Consider the following 17,212-nt stretch of genomic DNA (forward strand, 5'->3'; position numbering starts at 1 on the left):
CGCAATGACTCCGCTACGTTTGAATAAGTCGTTTGGGTACTGAAAGGAATTGTGATGTATGAATCAAATAAAACACGATTTTTCTTTAATTATTTATTATATTCGATTGCCAATTTACACAGAATGCTTACCAATTTAATCATTGCAAATTATTTCTATAAGGCACTTCAACACATGTTATTTGTAATTTGCATTCGCTTGAGCTATGGTTGTAAACTATTTCTTCTGCTATAGAGTATGATTTAAGCTATTGTTTTGCAACGCATCTGAATATGTTACAACCGCATTCAACAAAAAAAAAAACAATACACCAAAAGGTTTATACAAACAAAGAGCTAGTGGATTGCATCAATATGGATTAACTGCGGCGAGTCCAACTCGGCCGCTGCTCCGGGAGACTGGCGGCGGCCGTGGTTCAGCGTAGCTATGGCGATAGCCTTTGGCCAGATTACCGAGGCTCTTGGCTGGCGCCATGCGCGCTGCCATCTGTTCACGATCCAGTCCCGGGTAACGTTCGGTCGATTCTAGCTCGCGATAACCAGCACTGTTGGACGAACGCGGAGGTGGTCCTCTCGGTGGTGGGACATCCTCCTCTTCCTCCTCTTCCGAACTCCAACCGTTGCTTTCGTGTGAGCTGACCACCACTGGCTCCAACGAACTTCTTCTCGGTGCTTCGGAAATACGTTTTGCATGTATCATCTGTTCCCGCTCCTGGCGCTCCCTTTCAAGGCGTTCCTGCTCGTGGCGTTCCCGCTCCATCTGTTGGAACTTTTCTTTCGCGTTTTGAAAACGATCTTTCGGCGAAACCTTACGAATAGTTGATTCGGGTGAACTATTTTTCAACTCGATTGTCTTAGCACGGGCTTCAATTTTCTTCATTACAGGCGATTTCTTTATATCGTCTCGGTAACGGGCAGAATCATCTCTATATTTGCCACCAGAAGAATGTTCTTCTGGATACATTGCCTCTCGCTCCCATCGATCGTCGTACCTATCTCGGCTGTGTTTCGAATCGTCGGATGACTTGTAACGGGTCAGGGGAGCCTTGCTGACCTTCTCGACCGGAGGGTCGCGGTACATCATGGAATCACTTTCTTTGTAGGGCCTACGGTCATTGAATCCTCCCCGATACCGATCTTCCGGACTTTCATCGCGAACGTAATGATCTCTATTTCCCGACGATCTCGAGTGATCGCGATACTCTCGTTCAATCTTGAAATCACGATGATCATCGTATGAAGGCGAGTACTTGTTGCGACGAGTTCTTTCCGGTGAATACTCGGTATATCCAGCTACATACCCACCTTGTTTGGGAATTTCGTCGTGATATTTGCTAGTCTCTGATATAATTTCGCGGTACTTCTGGCGGTCTGTTAGATTTTCACGGTAACGAGCTTTTTCATTATCGTATCCATCGTAATATTTGCCGGACCCGGTCGACTTCTTATACATGAAATGTTCTTCACGGTCGTTTTCATGATGTCGCTCAGGTTGCGTGTTCCTACGACTTTCCTCATGCTCGTAGCGTTTATCTTCAATGGTGATTCGTTTCTTACGATCCTCGACACCAAACTCATCAGTATTGAACGCATCCCGGAATCGATTCTGCAGCGGAGTTGGTTTCGTGATAATCGGTTTAACTTCCTCCTCACGTGAGTTTACCGATCCTCGAAGGCTATTATCTTCCTCTCGACTGGAAGAGCGCTGGAATCGGCTATGTGGCTCCTGCCGCACGTTTGGATACAGATAGGCAGTGGGTGCTTCGCGGTACTTGCTTGACCGAGACGGGACGGGTTCCTCGGCGTACCGTTCTTTCGATCGGGTCTTGCCTGCTGGCTGCTGACGGGAAGTGCTGGCGAACGGTTGCGCCGCATCGTTGACCCATTCCTCCTCTGAAAAATCAGGAAGCATCATTCAATTGATTAACGTCCCAAATAGAGTGGCCAGAACTGATGCCCCCACGTCAGCCAGAAAACTGTTTGTTAATATAAATTTGTGCTATTGAGCAAGTTCAATTAGTGCTAATCCATTGTAACTCAATGTCTAGCTTTTGTGGTTTGGATGGGTTAACACACACACAACCCTACAAACAGATTTTAGCTTTATTGTCTGAATTCTGAAAAATAATCTCAAGCCATATTGACATTATCTGACCCTCAGGCTCAATGTCACCCCTACTGACGGTAGTTTTCTGGCAGGGTTTTCATTTTTTGTATGTCCTGGACACCCTATTCAAAGATAACTAAGTTACCGTAATCTGGGGTGAATCGGGACTACAGTCTGAATAGGGACAGCAGTTTTTAGAGCACTTAAAGCTTTTAAATTTGGATATGGATGTATACATTTTGTTGGCCTGAGTCTGTTCTAACCGAAACCAACCAGAAAAATCAAAATATTGTGCTCCAACATGGTAAAAACTGCTGTCCCAATTCGCCCCATGTGTCCCGATTAACCCCAGTTTACGGTATCTGATATTCTAACAGAATATTTAAATTCAAAGTTTTCATAGATCGCAAACCGAACTATATTCACGAACCCTTACCACTTGAACTGTGAGCATCCTGACGCTCTGGACTAGGCGCCAAGTCCGACCCAATGCCGGAAGAACCACGTGACGACACACCAAGCTTGTTGACCCCGGTCGTCACCGAACCGACAACGCACGGATTTCGACATCTGAAATTCGATTAATATTTTAACACTTACCGATCCGACACACCGCACGGTTGCCAACATCAAAATGTTCCTACCTTCGCGAGTCGTTGCCGTTCGCCTTATCGATGTCCTTGGCCGGCAGCAGTAGTGGCACCCCGCCGCTCAACTTCTCCCGCAGTTCGGCCGCCAACGAGTCGTACAGCTTGGATTGGCTCGAAATGGGCGAGACTGGACTAGTCGGCGAGTGTTGCTGCTCTTCGCTGCATTCCGATTCTCTGGTACTGGTCCCAGTGTCACTTCCGTGCGATGAGTCAAACCGACGTGGCGAATCGAATCTTCTCGGCATCTGCTGTTGTTGGTGGTGTTGCTGATGATGCTTTCTTTCCGGAGTCGCTGTTACTACCGATGCTGTTAATTGCGATGGTAAACCCAGTCTGAAACGCGAGAAAGACGTTTTTGGTTGAACAAGTTTTTATTCCACGAGAAATGTGAAAGTTGTAGATTCAAAATAAGCGAACAAAAAAAAACATACAAACAGCACTAACCGTCCAAATTGTCAACTGACTCATTCCGGGACACAGTTTAATTTATATATTTTCATTGTTGGAACCTATTTTGTAAACAGTTGTCAACCATGTTGATACGACCGCGAAGAGGTCACTCTCTATAAATATTAAACATAGGCCTCAGAGGTTATTACTATCCCTCCCTTGTTGTTCCCATAACCCGTTTCTTCGCGACGAGAAGTTCGCATCTAAAAAGTCTGTGCAAAATTCCAGTTTCCACGAGACAAGTGTCTCACCGTCATCATCCATCGGACCCTGCTTGAAAACACTCTTGCCCTGCCCCCGTCGGTTGACGGTTGACGGTTGAATGTCGTAAAGTCTTAAGCATAAAGCTCGCGCACCAACAGCCACACACACGCCTCAGTCTCAGCCAAAACAGCCTCGTTGACCTAAATCTCAGTGGCGCGCGGAGTGGTTTCGCTGGGCAGGGTGCAGCACCAGAGATACCGCCGTTGATGGTATGTGGAAAAATTCACTTTTAATATGAGAAATGACATTCGTTTTTTTTACTTCATTCGCCATGAACCATCATCCTCGCGCACCAAGAATGGCCAGGGCGAGTCCGTGGAAGGAAGAAAAGCTGGCTAGTATCGAGTGATATCGAAAGGGAGAGTGACCGTGCGGCCGTTTTCCGGACCGATATACAGGTTTATTTAATGGACGGCACTTTCGCTTTCGAACGATTTTACTATACTTTATCACTTGTTTGGTATGCCGCAAATTCGAATAAAACATTACAAAATTACAAGCAATTTTGCATTCAAAACAACGATTTGGCAAAATTCAGCAAAATTTTGCATCAAGTGCGTAATAAGTTTCATGTTGATTACTTTAAACTTAAGATTACTGTAAGCGATTCATACATAAAGAATTATATTTTGAATCAATAATGATTAGTTTTAAACCAATAAAAAACAATAACAATAAATTTAAGCAGTTGCCAAAAAATCTGTATTCGTGGCAAACCTTGCGAGAGTGAAGAAACAAGATCAAAGCATACTTTACAAACTCTACTCGAACCCAATTAATTTTTAAAGCTTTAGAACTTTTCTTAAAGATATCAACTGAAAACATTTTGGAGTAGGTATAACCCCGATTTAGGAGCCTTTTGATTGATAGAATGATTTTTCGTAGAAATTTCGTACTAATCAGGAATAGCATCGTTAGAAAATCTGCCGGCATCGAAATTGGTCCATGTTCTACAAGTCTCATAATGTGCCATAAGAATGGACATCGAATCCTCGACCTTATGATACACAAACATCTAGGTTTTCTATTTAATGTTATAACACTACGGGTTTTGCACTCCTGAATAAAAAAATTGAAGAATTGAGAGTTTTCTGCCAAAAATGTGGTGTTACGACCTCACCCCTCCGTCACAAAATATCGAACAATGAATGTTTTACGTACATTTGAGAAGAGTCGGTAAACTTTTTTTCTAAATTGACTCTAAAATACTTTTACATATGAAATAACTAAACCTTAAAATAAAGTGTTCCACATTTATTAGTACACTCATGAACCCTTTACACCAATTCGTATAAATATCTCGACAAATCTGTTATCATTGTTTCATTAAAAATCAAAACGGTTCGTGGGTAATTTTGATCAAAGAATGGCTTGAAGTAAACTTCATTGTAGCAGTTGAATAGAGGAACCTGAGCTAAAAACATGTCGCAGTCGCGCGAGCACTGCACTGAACCATGCTGCTTGCCAGGGGTTGCAATAATCCATTTGAATGTGAAATAATTACTCAAATGCTTTACCATGGATTGAGAAACGGAATGAAACACTGCTGCTGGTGTGAGGCTGGATGTTTTGTCTTTCTGGCAAGATGTCTGCGTGCGCGTGAAACGAAAAACGGCAATGAATTAATTCGGTCGCGCGCAGGCTCAGAGCTCCATTGTGTCTTATCCAATCTGCCTGACAAATCGAGGCCACCAACGCGGTCGACCAACATCAGCTCACTTGGGCTGCATATCTCTTAACTAATGCTCGACTTTACGTCGGATGACTTTTTGTGAGACCCTTCAAGTTCACACTCCATTGAAAGTGAACGAAACGGAGAGGGCGACCTTTAAACTGGCATCACATGCGGAACTCTGGGAATCTCACTTCATCATCTTTATCTTCATCAGTGAAAGCTGTTCTAACAACCAGTTTTCACTTGCAATCAGTCACAGCAGCATCAAAGCCAGTAGGAATCAAACCACTTCACGTTGATTTCATAATTCCAATCTGACCATTGGAGATGAAATGACGTTGGGTCGGGTGCGATATCGAAAACCTGTCCGTCTTTCGCAAAACCGGGTCATAGATTCTCTGTGTGGTCGCGACAGGCCACCCTTCTTTGTCATAGATTCCACCTGACGAAATTGGCACTCGAGTAGCTTTCGATCGCCATGTGACCCAGCAACAACATGTGACGAAGACACGGCATTGGCGCGGACGACAAAAGGCTCATTCACACGCACGATCTTTTTTGCTTGTAGGCAAACGATACCACACCAAATGTGTTTTGTTGTCGTTGATTGACCAGGTACAAATAACATAATTGCCGTTGGGTGGAATATGTATGTCACACGTTTTTTTGTAAATGTAGGCTATCCACTGATTACAACATTATTAAAGATATTTTTTGAGGGCAATGATGATTAATATTGTTTCTTGTTGTTTTTAAAATAATTTTTGCAATTCCGTCGTGAAACTACTTACTTTTCCTGTCATTCTTGAACGACGAAATAGCCTTCTTTTCTGTACCAAAAATAACAGAATCAAATAGCAACACATTTCAAAATAAATGCAGAAAACTTCAACTTTTCAGCACTGAAATGGGTGCTGAAAAGTTGAACTTTTCAGCACTTGTTTCAAAAAATAACACTTTTCAAAAAAAATTGATTTAAACGATTTATTTGACTAATTTGACTTAAAATTTCACTCAATGAGTATTTTTCGGAATTACAAAAATTGTTGTATGGAACTCGTTGCAAAACTTGATTTTTTCAGCACTCTTCGTATTTATCCAACTCGGTGAACCTCGTTGGATAAATGTACGACTCGTGCTGAAAAAATACTCTTTTTGCAACTTGTTGCATAAACTACTATAAGGTAATGAGCAATGGTAAAGTGTCTTTAATAAAACTAATAATAATAATTAGGTAATGAGATTTCAATACATGAACAAAAACCTAAAATTCGGTTCACTGTTAGCACGGCTATTATGCAGACTTGTATCAGAAGAAAGTGAGGCATTTTTGCTAGTTCACACTGTTCTGTGTTCTGCGTGGACGTCTGCAAACATCGACCGCATACATACTAACACAAAGCACCACCAAGAGGTAAAAGGTAATTACGAATATTTTTGGCACTTTCGTTAAAAAATATGCGGTTTTGCAAAACACAAATAACAAAACCAACTTATAAGTGTAGTTCGACTATCAAACTTGTATTTCGTTCCTGTTTTGTTCGAAAATTTGTTAAAAATAATAAGTTTTTTTGCAGCACCCCTTCTGATCGGACATTTCTGTTGTCACCTTTTGATTCCTTGGATTAACCATGAATCATTTCACAGTGTAATAAACAGGGCGCCACCGTTTTGAAGGAGGAAATGGTACATGTTTTTCAGACGAGTTTCAATCCTGTGCTGTTAGCAAGAACATACTATCGTAGACCAGGGATTTAGATTGATAGGTTGAAGATTTAAAAAAGAATAATAATAACAGAAAAGTATGTAATCGTATTGAGCTTCGTAAAGAGGAATAAAAAGTATACTATGGATCGGTTAAAAAATATCATGAAAAATTAAAAAAAAAATCTTTCTGCATGTTTTTGACCTTTTCAGTCACTTGAAAAATATACGCATTCTTTTATGCAGTTGGCCCTCATTATACAATTTCTGAATTATGAGTTTGAGCCAGACATCTCATGCAAAGTAAAGTTTCATCTTATATTTATACTCAGTTACCCATACTGAAAGACGGAGATCATCTGTGGTCAAAATCGTTTTATTATTAATTTCATTATTTCTTCTGGTGTTAATTAACATCGGCAAATTCCGCAGTAGAAGGCCGGCCCAGGTGAACCATCTGACTGAGCGATGGCGGCTACCTTGAGATGTTAGACCACACTTGAAGGCACAGAAGATCAATCTCATGAACAGATGTGATCATAGCCCGTATGGTGGCCACAACACTAGTGGGATTTTTCAACCACTGTACTAAAGCATAAAGCCAAAAACGCAAAATACTTTCACTCTCGAATGAGCCTCTGATGAGAAATGGAAAATCCAGAAGAAACGAAATAATTGAATAATTATTCGATTTTATGGCTTAAACGGATAATTTCCCATTTTGTTATTGCGCAAATTAGGCTAATTAATTTCAAATTGAAGAATTGCTCAGGTTTGAGGGATGGTTCAATCAATTCTGAAAACGTTTGATTTAGTATAACCTGCTTTTTTAAATCAAATTATTTTTGATTCATATAATCATTTCGCATAACAAGTTTTGAAATAGGACAGAAACTCAACACAAACGACAATCCTTCTAATCGTTTTGCATCATCTTAAGGTTACATGCCCTCGACTATGATCGCAGAAAATTTGCAATTCAAAGGCGAGGTATGGCTGTCATAACTGTTCACTGACATCATAAGCACATTCCTTTATGAATTTTTAATGACCGTGATGTCAACAAAAAAAAAAAAAGTCTGCTGAAGAGGTGATCTTCTGACGGCATGTTGTAGAACGACATTTAATTTTGCCGCTTAAAGTTTAATTGCAAGTGTATCTGCAAAACTATATTTTCGAATAAATTTGGATAAAACTTTTATTGTTAAGGAGGACTTTGATTTTATGCTCTATTTTAGCTTTTTTTCGAGTAGGAATCTTGCAATCGAGAACGCCTGTAGAGCGATTAATTTGTTAAGGTTTTTTTAAGCATTTTAAAACCAAGTAACCTTTCTACAACTAAATACAGTCATCCCTCATATTCGGAACAGTTTACAGATCGGCCAATGTTCAAAAAATCATAGCAAATCGATAATTCAACTTAATGATTCGCTTTTACCTTCATTTGAAAGCTTTTCTTGCGATCTTTCGAATGCAATATCGAACAACTGCAAATTTAACTTTTATATCAAATTATTGAAGAAAAACTTTGACCCTTGAAATCCACAAATTCGGAACACTTTTTTCTTACGGATGTAAACAAACTTTGGTTTTCTCCATGAGTACATATTTTTTACAAAATAATGACTTCACGCACTGAAACCAACGAAACTCAAGCTTAGTTATGTTTTATGAATGGTCTGATAACTTTTTTTGTGAAAATATCAGTAGAATTCAGGTGTTCCACAATTGTGGGAGGCACAATAACATCCCACAATTATGAAACAGGCAATTTCGAGGCAGTGTTTTGCTGCTCTGAATGAAATAGTCTTGAAATGAATAAAAAGTTCAAAAAGTACTTCTTTTACTAGTGAAATAGCAAGAGAATGTCCAAATAAAGGTCCTAAAAATAGTAGGGTCGACACAAAAGATGCATTTGGCATGTTATGACAAATTATCACAAAAGTGTTCCGAATTTGTGGGTGTTCCGAATATGTGGGATGACTGCACCATCAATAAGCGTTAATTACAAGCTTTCTATTCATAAAACGCATTTAAAATTCCCAAGTTTTGATCGTCTTTCAGTATATCGCCAAATGTAGGTCTTCATTCGTCGAAAATATGGCTGTAAGCCACGTGAAAAACAAAATAAAATCAATACTACACAATAGACCTGCTACCTGTTGAAATACATTGCTGGGCGTATAAATGTTGAATTAACCTATTTTCGGCTCTGTTCTTTCCTTTTCTACGAAACAACCAGTAACGATGACGGCGATTGTTCGCACCATAATGATTAATATATTTCCATCAGCACTGACATTTTGCCGCTACCCTATTTAGGGTAAATTGGCTGGAATTTAAGAAAAAAAATGCCATCAAGATGAACAATATCAACGTGGTCGAATCCCCAAGGTGAGAGATGTATTTATGTGCCGTGCACAGTTATAAAAGAATGCACAAGATCTGTAATCAAGCACATAAAACGGAATCACAGCGCTGAGTCGCGCTCAACTCTGCCATCGTGGATTGGCAAATAAGCCGCTTTACCAGATCACGAATCAGGAGCTTATATAATTAGCAGATTTCATCTCGTGGCTTAATTTGGCCAGGTTCGCAAGCCCTGGGAAGGGAGGGAACATTACAAATGGAGTGCTGAAAGGGTGGGGGGGGGGGTATATTGGGGCCAACCAGCCATCAGCAGAGTGACAAAAACTCACCTAGTTTCTAGTTCAGCGAATCTCTTCTGATTTTCGGCACGGTTTATCAGTATCTGGAGTTGCTCGTGCAGCGCTTGGGCGGTTGCTTCGGAATCGCATCGGTACGCGTGCACGTGGAGGGGACACTTGGTGGCTGGATTGTACAGCAGCAGAATGCAAGCTACAATATCCTCTGTCTGCACAGAACATGTTATAGCACCGTGCGGTATGAAATGCTTCGCTGAGCCCTGAGAATGTAAAACAAAAAATGATTTTTCTTATTATTTTTTTTTCACAAATATTTAAAGCATAAAAAATGTTGATTTTATTATGATTTTACATTACGATTTTTTCTTCAATTATTTTATCTAAAATAATCATTTGAACTTGATTTTTAAATTCCTCCTTTCATGCAAGGCCACCAGGAAAATTGGTTATAATCACCGTGGAATTTTTAATTGGTTAAATTCGCTTGGTTCTGTTCGGTAACAAGGAAAACACTATTTTCTTTTCTTTGCGACGTTTCGACCTACTATACTCCGTCGTGAGCAAGCAGCAACAGAAGAAAGCTGCGTTGCATTTTGCGTCTGAAGATGACCGAAGAATAGTAGGTCGAAACGTCGCAAGAAAAGAAAATAGTGTTTTCCATGGCACCGAACAGAACCAAGCGAATTTAACCAATTAAAAAAATCAAGGCTGATATTCAGAATTATAGGCATATAGTATTAAAAAAATACTTTTTTTATTTAACAACTTCATGATTTCAATGGATATAGGCAATTAACTGAAAACAATTTAAAATGCATTATCCTGCGTTGATTATTATTTCAAGCAGTGTTGAATCTGTGTGAAAATGTATTATCTTTTTTGCATAAAAGACAATTAACAAATATTCATACTTTTTATATCATATCAAATGTCCCATATTATGATGAGCATTTGTTTGTCTATTCATGAAATGGGTTATTCATATGAATATGTTTTTAAATATCCGTCAAAAGACATTTTAATTGCCTGATATACAGTATGTAAAAAAAGTATTTACACCCCTTGGGCACTATTCACATATAGTGATGAAACATCTAAACAATTAAATGTTGACAGAAACCTAGTACTACGTTTTGTTCAGAAACTCATGCCAGACATTTTGCTACAAAAAGCTCATGGAAAGATGATTTCTATAAAAAGTTATATAACAAACCCTATTACGAAAATAAAAAAGGTGCAAAAAAAGTTTGTACACCTTTCGAAAAATTAACAAAAATAATGTTATTTGTTGACAAATCACCATAAATCAAGTCTCCCAACTCCAAATAGGCATCCTTGACTGATTAAAAAAATAATTTGGATTGAATATAAAGTTTACTAACTACTTAGTATAAAAGTTTATAGAACTCTGGAAATTCTATATAAAACTTATCTAAACTTAATTTTGCAAACTTTTAATTCAACTAAATGTCAACATATTACCATAGAATTGCTAAATAAACATTTTGGAGTGGGTATAACACCGTTTTGCGGGTATTTGTATCGATAGAATAGATTTTTCGTTGGAATTTCGTACCAACCCGGAATTACGTCGTCGGAAAATCCGCCGGCATCCGAACCGGTCCACAATTCACAAGTCAACCTATGTGGCATCAGAAAGGGCATAAAATTTCCGATCTTTTGATACCCATACATCCAGGTTTTCTATAAAACCCACGTTTTTAAATACCTAAGCAAAAACGTTGTTATGGTTTCGTTTGAGCAACCTGCCAAAAATGTATGGAATTTTGTAATTTTTGTTCTCGTGGATCAAACTTACTTTTTGCCCAGGTATTTAAAAACGTAGGTTTTATAGAAAACCTGGGTGTATGGGTATCAAAAGATCGGAAATTTTATGCCCTTTTCGATTCCACATAGGTTGACTTGTGAATCGTGGACCGGTTCGGATGCCGGCGGATTTTCCTACGACGTAATTCCGGGTTGGTACGAAATTCCAACGAAAAATCTTTTCTATCGATACTAATACCCCCAAAACTGTGTTATACCCACTCCAAAATATTTATTTAGCAATTCTATGGTAATATGTTGACATTTAGTTGAATTAAAAGTTTGCAAAATTAAGTTTAGATAAGTTTTATATAGAATTTCCAGAGTTATATAAACTTTTATACTAAGTAGTTAGTAAACTTTATATTCAATCCAAATTATTTTTTTAATCAGTCAAGGATGCCTATTTGGAGTTGGGAGACTGGATTTATGGTGATTTGTCAACAAATAACATTATTTATGTTAATTTTTCGAAAGGTGTACATACTTTTTTTGCACCTTTTTTATTTTCGTAATAGTATTTGTTATATAACTTTTTATAGAAATCATCTTTTCATGAGCTTTTTCTAGCAAAATGTTTGGCATGAGTTTCTGAACAAAACGTAGTACTAGGTTCCTGTCAAACTTTAAATTTTTTACATGTTTCATCACAAAATGTGCATAGTGCCCAAGGGGTGTAAATACTTTTTTTACATACTGTATAAGTTAATAATTTTTTTTTCATGTTTCTTATGTAGAAAATGTTCTGTTCACTTACTTGAATTATTTTCAGCCCTTTATGGGATATCTGCAGTGTAACCTTGAGGGGCTCGTGTTCCTTGGACCGCTCGATAAGCCTCGGGATTACTGGCAACAGCACGCGCGATCCGCGCAATCCTTTCGCTTCCTGTGCTCCTAGGAACCAGACGTAGTAGGATGCCTTCTGGACATCCTTACGCAGTCGCAGTGCCATCTTTTGAACGCCTTCATACACCAATCGGTTCCGTGGAATCTAGTTGATCTTTACATGGTCTGTAATATAGAAATTAGTAATTGAGTATTAAATAATGATATTTAAATCAATTTAAGAAGGATAATCAACAGTGTGAGTTTTTATGCAGCCAATTCTTCAGTACGTCATTATACAACAATTGAATCAACTGTTCAGTTATGTTCTCTCTATAGCCAGTTACAATCTTTAATACTGCAATCCATTACATCATATCTAAAAGATGTCCTTAATTAGCAGGTTTAAAACAAGTTTAACATAAAAATGACGTAACGGTCACTGCGAAACTTGCACAAATTTAATATATCCAATTCATAGCATACGTATCGGAGAGCAGTGTATCGATATAAGGCAACACCGGCGTAAAAATATACAAAAACTGGTGTTGTTAGAAGCCGGCAGCTCAAATCGCATCCATATCGTGCAAAAAGGCTGACTTGGTCGGGTACACGGTGGATAGCAGAGCAAAACATGCGCAGCAAAAATGCGGCAAACAAAAAAACACCAAGGAATGGAATGTGTCCAGCGATCGCCGGACGGCTTCAGAAGACGGCGGTGGCGGCGGACTTGACCAAATGAGTTGCCAATTCAGGCCAAGCCAATCCCAAATACAACTCGCTCTGTAACGTCGAGGTGCGTTTCTACGACTACGGTTACATAATGTGAACTCCATTTTAATTTATATAGGCAATTAATGAATGTGACTGCGCGCAGCTCGGGCTCACCTATATGCGACTCTTGAGTTGTCACTCAATATTGAGCAATGCTTCTAGAATCCCTTTTTGCTTCAAGTACTTTGGGTTATGCGAGGCAACGATTGCATCAGTCTAGTGAACTGATAACGTGTTTGACGATTTACTCAGATTGACAGAAATCAGTATATCAGTAATAAAAAAGGAAATATATACAAATTTCGAATGGAATTCTAAAATAAATAGATTTTTTTTCAAATGTATGAATTTTTTTTTAATTTTCAACAAATCATTTATATCCAACATTGTCTCCAGACTGGGCATACATAAAAGACAAAGCAATAATATTATATTCCAAACTGTGCACAGTGGGCGAAATGGAACCCAAAATCGGATTTAATGTGTCAAACTATCAAATCGTGAAATCGTCATTCTTAAGTAAAATTGTGATCTTCACGATAAAAATATTTTCAGATTTTTAAAATCTGACCTAACATTTGAAAACGACCAAAAATGCTTTTATAGCGGAATTGGGGTTAAATGGACCCTAGATGATTTTTTCGGTGCAAGAGGTTATTTTTACTGGATTTCTGGGACATTTTTACATAAGTTAAGTGCATTTTGGAAGGCCGCATAAAGCCTCCGCTCTAAATACAGACCGATTTTCAAGAAAAAATGTAAAAAAATTGGGAATTGGGACAAAATGGACCCTTTGCCGTTTCGTGCGGTGGATGAAACCATCACCAATCGATTCCCTGGATTTTTTTACATAAGGAACACTATTATTCATACCAGGGAACCAGCCGCGTTCAATTAAGTCCGATTTTGGTTTCCATTTCGCCCACTGTGCAGTGTTTTAAAGAAGCTACTTTAAACATTAAAAATACAGTACCATTCCGATTTTGGCAAAATTATTTTTAAAAAATGAAAATTTTATGATTTACGGTAATCACGTAAATCAATCAAAAATCTGTCAATAAATCATAATGACATATTTATGGCTTGATATTTGAGAAAAATAATAATAAATTTTTGCTTGTAAAAAAAAGTATTCTATTTCGTTTAACATGTGATTTATGGATGATCCCAAACCCTAACCATAATTCTGAAGGATTTGCATTGTTTATAAATGCTTCCCCCAAAAACGGAATGGCACTGTACTATAGACATATTATATGAAAGAAAAAAAAATAGAAAAAATAGTAGAAAATATTCTGCCGTTGGAGCTAACACAATTTTTTCAAATAAAAAAATCGATATAGCATGAAATAAAACCAAATGGTTTTATTTTATTGGTTACCGATTAATTCACAAAACATTTCCAAAACATATCAAGTCGAGTTATTCTTAAGTATTTTGTTATAACCGAATTTAATGTTATATCAATTTACAATGATTGACAAGTTCTGGAGATCATCCCATAACCCATAAAATAATTTAGCAACTGTCGCTAACGATCAAATTTCAAATCATCTCTTAATAACGGTAAAATAGAAAAAAAAGACCAAAAACTTTGGGGCTCCCAAAAAAACATATTGAGGTCTTTTTATAGCTAAAAGATTCTCACCAAATTAAAGCTTGAAAATTAAAGCAGCTTAGATTTGGACGGAAACTAAACCAATCTAAACAAGATACAGTTTCTCGAGACTTGCATCGCGTGTTTGCGTGTTTTATTTAAGATGAAAATAAAAGAAGGAAAAACACTACAACAACTGATTTCCGCGATGCTGTCTGAAGTGTTTGTGCCACATTTACGAACACAAACAACATCTCAGGAAGGCGAATAAGACGAAAGGCATTGAATGTATTAGATTTTGTGTATGCCTACAGACTTGAAAGTGGGCTGTCAATCAAATACCCGTTTGCACATAAAATGTAGTTAATAATTACCGAATGCGAATTCCACACAATTCGGTTCAATCGTTTCCAGGTTTTGCTAACTTAATAAACATCAACAAGCTACGTTTTCGTATTGTCCGGGGTCTTACGAAACGGAACGCGTGCGATTATTCGAAAAGTGACAAATTTCATACATGATTTGCTTCACGATGTGACGATGAGTTCGATATTTAGCGACGGTGATGACGAGAGTTCCGTGATGGCCAGTCCGATTAAAACGAAGAGGATGTTACTGGCTGATAGCATTCCAATGTGATGCAAATCAGGTCCGGCGAGGAATGAATTATTGACAACCGGTTTGGCGGAGAAAATCGACCGGAAACTTTCCCTGCTGAACTGCGAGTTTGCACAAAACAACTCTCGGTTACAAAACTTTGCATAAGTATTCCGATGTTTGATTTATATATTAATTAACTATTATAAAATCTGAGAGCCCAACCATGTCTAATCATTTCTAGACAAACCGTCATCAGGGGTGATATTGGGTCTGGGGGTGACAACTGTACAACTACTTTAATCATATGTACTGGAAATATTGACAAGGTTTGTAGGAAACAATTGATGCATTACAAAAAGAAGATTTCGTCGAGATGGATCTCCTGATGGTTTAATTTTTTTTTTTACTTGTGCTCAGTTTGATTTGGATTTCCTAACTACAGAACATAATTATTTAAAAAAAACTAAACACATTTCGAAAAAAACACTATTATAATCAATCTTAATAAATAATCATTTCATTTCTGGTATCCATTTCATGTTATTACAAATAACTTTTACGGACGGCTGAGATCTAGTACAAATCCAATACCTTACACGATCTGCCTAGCATAACTGACGATGCTCTGCTGAGAGCCACAAATCACATGTATCGCTACACGGAGGGGGTATCCTTGGCCAATTCGACCACCAGCTTAGCCAACTTTGTGAGTCTAAGTAGTATCGACCTTCGACAGATCGCTAGCATCTCGTCGACCATTTGAACTTCTCGCCGCCGTTTTCGTCCGCAGTTTGGTACAAACAACAAGATTAAAGACGCAGCCTAAGGCTATTGAATTCCATTGAAAACATGAATATAAATTTCATTGGCAGAAGGTCTGCCGTGGAGCCTGCGGCGGTAAAATCTGGCGAGGAGTGAAACGGACGGACAAACTCTGTATGAAAACTGCTCGTCTCGTTGCGCATTTTCACCTTGCTGGGTATTCATAGTGCGTGTAAAAAAAGGCAACTCTGTAATCAATGCTCCAACACACCATCGTGGTCCCACCCCTTCTTATCGTCTTCCAACATTTTTTTTCTTCCATCGGATGAGCATCCGAGAAGAGACGAGCAAAAACAACACCAGAAAACGATGCGAAAATGGCAGGTTGAGGCGGTTGGCACAAGTCCAACCATCCCGGAGCCTATCGACCAGCACACACTCACACCTTAATGCCAGGGCTCGATAATGAGATTTAAATGACAACAGAGCCGGATTGAGTAGCAAATTAACGCAATGATAGTCATTACTCTTCTACCTGCTTACATCACACATGCACGTGTGTCCAATGTCATGTTCAGGGCTGGTTGTTTTGTCTGCAATTTGGTTTTATTTATACATAATTTATACCAAAGTCATTATCATAACTTAGGCGAAATTTCACTGGGTTCGGTGACCGGGTAGTGAGAGTAAAAGTAAAAATGAGATACTTGATTAAGCATATGAATTTGTCATCAGTAGGGCCGTACCTCAATAACAAACTGTTTGTGCACATTACATTTTTATTATTTCGTTCAATAAAAAAATTAAACAAAACTTTTTTTTTTTAATTGAAAGAATGAGTTTAACCTCTCCAACACAGCTAAAAAAGTGGTAATCCAGCTGCGTGTAAAAGGCCTAGGTGTTAAATAAATATTGCATTTTTTATGCAATTTTATGTGATTTTACACCCTGAAATATGTAGCCCATCAGTATGGGAAACCTACTTGACCGAAATGTCAAGCTCATATATGCGTTCATCCTATCCGTTCTTCATCGGTCTGATGGCCGAGCGGGTTAAGACGCCAGTCCTTACTGTTGGTGCTGGGTTTGAATCCCGTCGGTTGCAACTTTTTTTTAGTGTTTGCAAAAATTGTACATGCAGTGTGTAATATTAAGTGTTTATTTTGACGAAGGTGATGTGCATGCTGTTGCATGCGATTTTACCATCGGATTTTTTGCTGTGAATCTAAAAATAATCTCTTTTAGAAACAGTCAACTGAGACAATGAGGACTCAAGTCTGAATAAAGTTAACTATTTTTTTTATGAATATTA

General features: G+C 38.3%; 1 protein-coding gene across 2 annotated transcripts in view; it reads right to left on the reverse strand.

The window, feature by feature from the left end:
• Positions 1–78: 78 nt before the first annotated feature.
• The window catches only part of LOC120418243 (zinc finger CCCH domain-containing protein 13), a 34,723-nt gene continuing 17,589 nt past the window's right edge, over positions 79–17,212 (reverse strand). For both annotated transcript variants that reach the window (XM_039580556.2, XM_052711104.1), the window contains exons 2-6: positions 12,100–12,353; positions 9,549–9,775; positions 2,751–3,089; positions 2,543–2,676; positions 79–1,892 (exon numbers count right to left, since the gene is read on the reverse strand). In XM_039580556.2, coding sequence (XP_039436490.1) covers positions 349–1,892; positions 2,543–2,676; positions 2,751–3,089; positions 9,549–9,775; positions 12,100–12,294 — 2,439 coding nt within the window. In that variant the 5' untranslated portion in view covers positions 12,295–12,353 and the 3' untranslated portion in view covers positions 79–348. The remainder of the gene's footprint in view (positions 1,893–2,542; positions 2,677–2,750; positions 3,090–9,548; positions 9,776–12,099; positions 12,354–17,212) is intronic.

This window comes from Culex pipiens, chromosome 3 (genome assembly GCF_016801865.2).
Source record: "Culex pipiens pallens isolate TS chromosome 3, TS_CPP_V2, whole genome shotgun sequence".
Taxonomy (NCBI): domain Eukaryota; kingdom Metazoa; phylum Arthropoda; class Insecta; order Diptera; family Culicidae; genus Culex; species Culex pipiens.